Source organism: Gastrolobium bilobum, unplaced genomic scaffold (assembly GCF_033153095.1).
Source record: "Gastrolobium bilobum isolate Gb01-03AN ecotype WA unplaced genomic scaffold, APGP_CSIRO_Gbil_v1 utg42558, whole genome shotgun sequence".
Lineage (NCBI taxonomy): Eukaryota > Viridiplantae > Streptophyta > Magnoliopsida > Fabales > Fabaceae > Gastrolobium > Gastrolobium bilobum.
In genome coordinates this window covers 39715-49130 of record NW_026896757.1, presented here as the reverse complement: position 1 = coordinate 49130, position 9416 = coordinate 39715, and the positions used below count along the sequence as shown (strand labels likewise).

Below are 9416 nucleotides of genomic sequence, written 5' to 3'. Positions count from 1 at the left end.
ATTCTTCAAAAACTAACATATAATATTAATTTTTATAAAAATTTATTGATCAGTGTCCAAAACATAAATTAATTTTTATAAAAATAAAAATATTCAGTATTTTAAAAATTAATATATTGAAAAATTAATTTTGATTTTAATATATTAATATTAAAATAATATATTAATTTTTGAAAATTACACTAGTCAACGAAATTAATACATCAACCTTTTATCGGGCCTTATCCATCTCCCTTCGGCCAGATTAAGTTATACATCGTTTGATGTATTAAGGGATCCTGCTGTATAAGCTTATATTATACGATGGTCACACCAAACAACTGAAAATATCATAACGTATAGTATAAACTTATACTATCAAGCCTTATACGTCACACCAATCCAAAAGAAAATGTTTTGATTCCATCCTTCAGTACTGTCCCAGTTGTTATTTACCAATCCAAAAGAAACCAAGTTTAACATAATGGCCGACGCTCATATCTATCTACCCAAATGATACAGTTCAGTACAGCTCAGCACGGTCAGTGCAATTACAGCTTTGGACCTGCAATTCACATCATTAAAAACTTGAAACTTCAAAGCAGACATCGAAGATTGTTGCAATTACGAAGCGACCAACTACCCATGTTATAGAACAATTCAAATTCAGTTGATTGATAAGGATTCAGCTGGTTAGTTGCATAATTAGTTCAAATTTAATTGAGTTTTCTATTTTAGCTTTGTGTTGTATACCTTATATATATAGATCCAGACACAACCTTTTCATATAAGGAACGTTCAGAGCTTGAATACCATCTTAGGAGCTCTGAATTTTCATATGTGAAAGTTGTGTTTACAATGTGCCTATACTTTGATAAATATAAGCTGGTATACAACGAAAAGCTTAAATAAAATGCTCAATTAAATCTAAAATAAATATGCAACTAACAAACTAAATCCTAACTAACCAATTGAATCTTAAATGCTCTATAACAACCCATACTGCACGTTTCAAAGTTCATCCTGTAAGACAAAGGAAATGTACATTTAATAAGAGTAATGAATACGAAAACTGACATTTACCCAAAAAGAAAGTAAAAAGAAAATGAAAGTAGAGACTGTGAAATCTTATAATGCCAGGAATCTAACATAGATCAACAATTTAAAAAGTTTGCAATTTGTATGGCATAGTATGGTACCCTTATAGCTTCCGTACAAATATATGGTAAATTATTTATTAGTTCCTGAATTCAGAATAAATATTTAAAGAGTCATGTCAACTCATACAGGTAACAAATTGAGGTGGATCATCATCGATTTTTATGGAGAAAAAAAAAAGGACACCAAAGTCGAGAGGAAAGGTGTTGCTTAATGTTATTTCAGTTATATAATGGAAATATTCTACGCAAATATCATTTCCCATGCTTAAAAATTCATTAAATATAAGATCATCCAAAACTACTTAACAACATATCTTATTGTTTTGTCGCCTATTGCTTACATCTCAGAATTTGCTGGCATTTTAAGGAATTTATATCTCATTTCACATATTTTAGCACAATTATAATTTTCTTAACACCTCTATTCTCGTTAGTCGGAATTTAATGGAAGTGGTTTTTTTTTATAATTTTCTTAGTTTGATGCTCCATGACCATTGTTTATTTTCAATCACTGCATATTTTGCCATTTTTAAAGGTGCTGAACATATAAAGAAGACCTTGTGGTCACAACTAGAAGGTATGAAAATAAGTTTGAATAATGCTTTTATCTAGCGCTACTTCTGTTTTTTGTGTACCATGTAATGTCTTTCTTTATGCAAATATCTTGGTTGTCTTTTACTTGCATTTGGAAAAGGTTGATTTTTAATTGGCAAAGTGTTATGGCCAGTGGGGAAACCCAACTCCATTCGAAGCAAACTAGCAACCTCATTCTTAGCAACTTATAAGTTCACACATCATACAGGAACAACAGAAAGCAATAAAGTATTACGAGACATTCACATAAATAGTAGAGTTCTATGCTTACATGATTATAATCATCCATGTAATCGTGAGGATCCGGCTGCAAAACAAAGTCTTAACATCAGATTTTGCATATCCCATAGGCAATAATTAAGGCCAAACTAAATCACATGAATTGGCCAGGGAATTGAAGAACAAAGAAAGCTCAAACAGCTGTTGGTTTGTTATATCCATCTTCCCCACCCGATGTCCCAAACGCATGTTCTATAATGTTTTCACTTGCTCTTTAAACATAAAGCCTGCATACATCCTCTTTTTCACACGTCCTCTAAAGTCTAAATAATTTGTTTACCACTAATCTTCTACCCTAGAGGGAATGCTTGAATGCTCTCCCGACAGATACAGCTGGAACTTACAAGATAAATTTACTGGCCTAAATACATGCTTTGAAGGAAAGAGTTTCAAAAACACGATGAGGAAAATAATCTCGCTTCAATTATCATCCTATATTGTATTTGCTCTCCTTCAAACACAGGTTAAGAAAAGACAAAAAGAGGTTCTCCTCCTCCATATATGTTGTCCCCTACCCACCCTACTATTAATTCCTACTATGGCAAACCCCAATACACGAAGGCTTCTCGATTTTGCGAGAGCAAGGGTGAAGGTCTATACAATCTTACCCTTTTCCTTCTGTCACAAAAGAGCAACCTTACCTCTTGCTCAAAGGCTTGCTCTCTATAAAATCCTACCATGCATAATAAAAAAAATAACCAAAACTTTGCTACAAAGTTAACATAACAAATGCATAAATCCACCCTAGAACAGTACATTGGAGTACAATCAGGAAGAACAAATTTACCCTCTTACGCTGCCTCCTATCTCCATATTTATTATCCCTTTCTCTCCTCCTCTTTTCGCCCTCTTCTCTTGCTCTCTGTGCCTCCTACACAATCATAACATCAAACGGTGCCATAAACTAACAAATATGGTTATTGCACATATCAAAATAGAGCGATGCATTTAGGCTTTGATCAATCACCTCTTCCTCCCGAGCCCTTCTTTCTTTTTCTGCTTCTTCAAAAGCTTCTTTCTCAGCCTGAGATTTTACACATAATGAGGATGCAAATACTATGGACCTGCAAACCAAACAACAAAGTCTGAAAGCAAACGCTTACCTCTCTATTATTAGCCATGAATTCTTCCACAACTTGCTTTGCGTACTGTGGGTCATCACAAATTAAGATGTTGTCATAGAGTGAACCAGCCTTCACCTGAAAATTCAAATTATAATATTATCACGCTTCGAATATACAGTAATAGCTAAAAATTCAAGTACAGCCTTCGCAATAATACTCAATCAAATAAATAAATAAAAATTAAATAATAAAACAGACACACACCTGCCACACTTCAATGCCCACATACTTTATTGGTTTCAGCACATAAAGATCAGGATCATCCTCAAATTCTGCAGGAAACAGGATCCGAAAGACAAAATTGATTATCAGAGATGATATTCATAAAGTTTCAGGAGCAAGAAAAGAATGGCGAAAGAGACATCTCAGAGATGCTGACTACACCAAATGCTGCGTATAAGTTTTTGGTATGTCTAAGGGCCTGTTTGGTGGACAGGATAGGATAAGAGTAGGATATGATATGATGCTGATAAGGGTAGGATATGATATGAGGCTAATAAGCCTATATCATGTCCTGTGTTTGATGAGCACCTGATTAGCAAGCAATCTGATAAGATTATGTAGAAGGAGAAAGAAGAAGAAAAAAACAAAATATAATACAATAAATACAAATATATTGGGTAGCGTGGGGATATATTGGGTATTCAATATTGATATCCTATCCTGTTGAATCCTAACTCAGCTCCCCCCATAGAATAAGAAATCATGTATTGGATAGAATAAAATGAGACAATAGGATAAGCTAATTATATCCTATTGACCCACCAAACAAGAGATAAAAGTAGGATATGATAAGTTATCATATCCTATCTTCTTTATCAGGTGCTCCAAACAGGCCCTAAAAGATTTAGATTCTTCACAGTTTACGCTAGTTATTATAGATTTCACTATATGTTTGCATAAGATTCATGCAGAGGCTTACATAGGTGTAGGATATTAATTACTTAAATAATTGATAAGCTAGTAGCCAACTAGTGAAAACAATATGAATACCATTTTATAATTTTTTAAATGTCTAATCAAATTTCCCTAGCCCCCTAGAACTTTCAAAAATCTAAAATTATTAGTCCATTTAACATTATAATGTCAGCATACTTGATATATGCAATGGATGCAAGTTAACACAAACAAAAATGATAAAGCCTAAAAAATATGAGCAAGTGATTTCACTTGTCTTTACCGCCCAATCAATGCTTTGAAGCTTATTTCTAGATTCTAATCTTGGATATCACCCGCTTATAAAATAAGTCTACCTGGGTTGTCAATCCATGGAATCTTCCACTTTCCCTTGTAGTTGGGGTTCTTGATTTTCTGGGTTTAACAATTTTTCCAAAATTAGAAACCAAGATATATGAATATGGATTCAACTTTTAGTGAGTAGCTTGAAGAACCTTGCGTTTCCATGGTCCTTTGTATGCTGGATTAGGAATTTTGGGGGGCTTCCATAGTCCATCATCTTCATCATCCCAGTCAACAGGCTACTCAAACAAAAAATTAAACAAGAAGAAAAAAGGAAAAGAGCATTCATAAGCCCATGCCAAATTAAGTCTTCAGTCATCTTACCATCCAATTACATATTTATTAACCTTTTTTTATTAAATTCAAAATATGCAGTAAACAAATGAACCTTCCTGGCTTTTGGATCAGGAATTTCAGCTGGAACTGAATCATATCCCTGCAATATCAAGACAAATAGAAGCATACGAGTCAAAATATAACAACTAAAAATCGCAGTGACATTATGTGTCACCTATACCTTTTAACAGAGGTCAGACATTAATTTTAAAAAACAAAAAAAATTGTCAAATTGATGTTCTATACTTATTAGAATCTACTTTCTGTTTCCTCCAAGAGTAAAGAATCTAATACATATAAGGACTGAGAGAAAGATAAGGAGTATCAGCAAAAGTTTGATACCATTTATGACAAGACTTATACGTACCTCTGGTTTGACATCATTAGGGTCTTCAATGTACTCTCTATCATCCCAGTCTGCTGGCTGCAATAGGGAAAATAAGAAGTTTTACAAGAAAGGTAGATTGATCGATAAAGCAGATAATGAAAAGAACCAAAATGTCCCTTGTATCAATTAGAGAATCCATAGAATGTTTGTTTGTTTTTGAATGTTGACCTTTGAGACCCAGACAGCAATAACTAATAACATTGCAGCTCATCATCTTAACATTGCAATAACACATATTCAGAATTCAAATAAGACAAAAGGCACAAATGCATGCAAACCCGCTAACTCTAATCCAAAAGTTATACCTTTTTAGCATTGACATCCTTGATTTTCCTTGGAGGAAGGATGTCCCAATCTGTATACATGCTTCCAGAATCTCTTTCTCGATTATCAACAAGGACACTATAAGAGGCATCAGGCCTTAGAATAAATGTATAGAAATGAGTCAATTTGTCTGTTTCGCATTGAAGATCCTTTCTAATAGGGTAATTCTGCCCCTGATAGGACAGTATAACGTGGAGCTTCTTTGTCTGTGAGCCACATAAATCTGGTCCAAGCATCAAACTGCAGTAAGCAAGTCCAATCAGTTGACTCCTCCCCATATAGTTACAGACCAACTAAAACAGTGAAGCATAGATTTCTTCGACATTAAACGAGTTGAATTTTCACTTCAATTAATGTTAAGGGGGAAAAAGGAGCATTGACATATAGCAAAGTAGCCATTAAGTGTGAAAGTGAAATATTTCTATAAAGCACATCTTTTTTCAACCAAGTTAGCATATAGATTCCTCATTGAAGTATCCTTTCATTTAATCACAAGTAGATATTTAGTATACCTCTCATCGATTACATGACTAGTTAAAAGAGTGGTGAAAAAGATGGAGGCATAAAAGAAACAGAACAAGCATAAAACTTATCATTGTGATCATCAGCAACGATGGTCTAAACTCAGCATATTCTTCAAAATGGATCCTTTCACAAATAAAATACCAAGTTGAAGAATTTCTAAATCACAAACCATGAAACAAGGAAAATGTATTGCATAAGAAACCAACGTACCTATAAGGAGTATCACCTCCAAACTTCTTCTGATTGACATAACCAGAAAGAAGTTTGATGTAACCACCCCCACATTCAATGTCCTGCTCAAATCTAATGGAATACTGAACCACCAAGGTTCTGTTCTGATTGCTCAACTCTGGTATCTTTGCAGATATGGCAAAATGCTTGGCGTCATTATATGTCTGTATACCTGCAAGAATGGTCGGATAATTGTGATCAAACCAAAACTAAAATAACTAAGGACATTGGTCAAACCACACTAGATTAATAAAGAACCAAGATAGATTATAGATATTGAGATGATTGTGTTAACCTTTGTCATCAGGATCTCCAGGCCATTTTCCTGCTGTGTGCTTAAAGGTACCAGCTTTTCCTTCACTCCTTTTCCAATCGGATAAAACCCAACGACTCTTAAACCCATCTATTTTTTTTTTCACATGATCAATGTTAACTAATTAGAAACTAGTTCTGTTGCGACAGAATCAACCAAATTAACTGAAATTGTATACAGAACAGAAAAAAAGAAGCAAAGAGGTAGGAATGAGGAAACCCCAAAAAGAATAAGGGTAACCTTAAGGAATCTAAGTTGAACATAATGGAGTTGAAGGAACAGTATTACCTTCGAATCTTTCTTCAAAGAAAACTTCAGCTAAGGAAGAATGAAAAGTTAGAAGGAAGAGCAAGAGCTTCACAAGATGAGTGGCAGTGCCCATCTCAGACAGACAGTGTCCGCTGAAGTTGCTTCAAATTTAGAGCAGAGGATGTTTAAAATAGGAATAGTACTTTCTGGAACATCTCCTTGCTTTCTTCCACATTAAAATATTCTGCTAAACTATGGGTGCATCTTGTCGTGTGCTAATTAACATATGATCATGTCTTGTGAGCTAATCATAATCATAAATGAGTGAGTTAATAGTGATAAGGGAAGAGAGAAAAAAAAAATAAAGATAGGAAGTTACACAATCATCACCGTTAATTTAATTATTAATAATTAAAATCTTCTTATGTGACATGATCATATTAAATTACACATGACGCCATCCATCGCCATCCATTTCCCTAAACTATATATCAATCTAATAATAATAATGGTTTAACTTCTACGCAGACCCAAGAAAGTTTGTCCGTCACTCTCATAATCAGAGGATCACATAAAAAAAAGGAATGGTCATGTAATAGAATTTCCCTATATACTTCAAGGATTAATTGTGTGTGGCAGATAAAAAAATTTGTAACGAGTGTAGAAATATTTTTTCCAAAAATAATAGTTAAGTCACGTTATTTATAAGTTAATAATTAAAGAATGTGACCAATAGTGAGAGATAGTTGACTTTAAAAAAATAAGGAGTAATGAATAATAATTGAAAGAGTGTTTTTGTAGTTGTTTGATTGTATTTTGTTTTTTTTTTAATATTTTATAGAATAGTTACGAAAATAGGTATTTTTTTATTATTTTTTGTTTTAAAAGTTAAAAATTAAAACAGAAAATAAAAATAACTCATATATATTGTTTAAATTTGATTTTAAAAATAAGAAAAACAGTTACATTTTTTAATTTTTTTTAAAAAAATTAAAAAATTATCTGGTAAGATAGATTTCAAACAAGCACTAAAAGAGTGTATTTTAACGTCTGTTTGATTGTGTTCTGATTTTTTTGTTCTTAAAACTGTTTTGTAAAATAGTTATGAAAACAGTTGTTTTCTATATTTATTTAATTTTGAAAGTTAAAAACCAAAATAGAAAACAAAAATAATTCAGACATGTTCTCTAAATTTGATTCTAAAAATAAAAAAAAAACAGTTATAGTTTTCAAAACATTTTTTATAAAACAGACCTTACTAAATAAGTTTTTTTTATTTTTTTGTTCTGAAAATTAAAAAACTGTTTTTCAAAACAACAATCAAACAGAGCCTTAGTATCTACGGATGAGAAAAGTGTTAAAATGCTTAAAAAAAGAACGGACACACACACAATTCATTTTTTGTTACTTTTTTAGACTTACGAAAAAGGTTTTTTTTTAACATAAAAACGGTTAAAAGAAAGCTTCTTATTCCAAATTTCAACCTTTACTCTGGTCGTCCGCCAACAATTTTCATATTTGAAAACAAATAATTGGACCTTGATTCTCTCTTCTTCCTCTCTTTTTTGTTCAAACTCACGTATCATTGAAAGAGAAATAATTATCTTATGTTAGACAAAAGAGTGGAGTCCACTATTTTTTTTTTCTTTTTAAAAAAAATAGTGGACCTCACTATTTTATCTCTGTTGCATGAGATAATTATCTCATGCAATATGAGATTAATTGATTCCATCATTAAAATGTTGGATTTTATAAGAGTTATGTTGTAAGAAAAGTGATTGTGTAATGTTATAGAGACTCGTTTTGCGTGCCGTAATTTTTCTTTTTTATTTTTTCTTCAAAAAATATGGGCCCCACAAAATATTGTGTGCGTAGGAAAGTTTGTTGTGTCATGTTAAATGACAAATACAAACCCCTAAAATGTTATCGTCTAACCCCCAAGGATAGCTCAGTTGACAACTGAGCTTCTAAGGATTTGTTTGGGTCAGGGGTGCAAACCATATCTCAAGCAAATTCTTGGAAAATATTTGAGGGCTAGAGAACGTGTCTCTCTCCTCGAAGGAGATTAGTCTCATCCTTCCTCCGGTGGCGAAGCTCAATGCACCCGTTGTTCTAATGAGATGCTAACCTTTGGGTCGTACTCTGAGGATAAAGTAACCCTAGGAGGTTGAACGAGGATTCCAGGTTATAAAAAAAAATATTATCGTCTAAATAACTTTATTTTTAGTTTGACCCGGTTACCGATTTGGTTTCTCCTTCGTTAACCAGAATAGAAACTCAAATATTAAGACATATATAGAATAAAGTTACACATTAATTTCGCATTTGAAATAGTATGGAAATAAATTATTAGTGAAACGGGTTCTGGCCAGGGATCCCAAAGCTTGTTATTCTTTTATGCCATATGTTATTCCAAGGAGTACTAAGTCCACGCCAAGGTGGATTTCCTCCTTTTTGTAGAGTATCGTTGAAACTGAGTTAGATGCAATCGTTAAGTATGTAAACCCCCTTCTTCAGCATGGAACAGTTGTCATCGGAGAGAAGACAAGTCTAATCCCCAACCAAGGTTTAGAGTGTAAGGATATCACCTCTGGCCCAAGAATCGAATACATAAGTTATTTTAATATAAGTGAAATTGCAATAACACTGCATGGCGTAGCGTGACCTAGCAAGGA

At 32.9% G+C, this 9416-nt stretch overlaps 1 protein-coding gene across 1 annotated transcript; it reads right to left on the bottom strand.

Moving 5' to 3' along the window:
- Positions 1-212: 212 nt before the first annotated feature.
- Positions 213-6916, bottom strand: LOC133301871 (calreticulin-3-like). Its single transcript, XM_061501581.1, has 14 exons — positions 6781-6916; positions 6475-6582; positions 6159-6351; positions 5405-5663; positions 5079-5135; positions 4764-4811; positions 4528-4614; positions 4390-4447; positions 3341-3408; positions 3116-3211; positions 2980-3036; positions 2800-2883; positions 2005-2040; positions 213-1002 (listed from the first exon to the last, which is right to left on the bottom strand). The coding sequence occupies exons 1-14, from the start codon at positions 6872-6874 to the stop codon at positions 991-993; spliced, it is 1257 nt and encodes a 418-aa protein (XP_061357565.1). The 5' UTR covers positions 6875-6916; the 3' UTR covers positions 213-990.
- Positions 6917-9416: the final 2500 nt, after the last annotated feature.

Excerpts from the sequence above, each read along its gene's own strand:
- LOC133301871 (XM_061501581.1), bottom strand. The coding sequence starts at position 6,874 with ATGGGCACTGCCACTCATCTTGTGAAGCTCTTGCTCTTCCTTCTAACT. Across the intron at positions 5,664-6,158 it reads GGAGGTGATACTCCTTATAG|TTTGATGCTTGGACCAGATT; the intron begins GTACGTTGGTTT and ends TGCTTACTGCAG. Across the intron at positions 4,615-4,763 it reads CTGATCCAAAAGCCAGGAAG|CCTGTTGACTGGGATGATGA; the intron begins GTTCATTTGTTT and ends TTGTTTGAGTAG.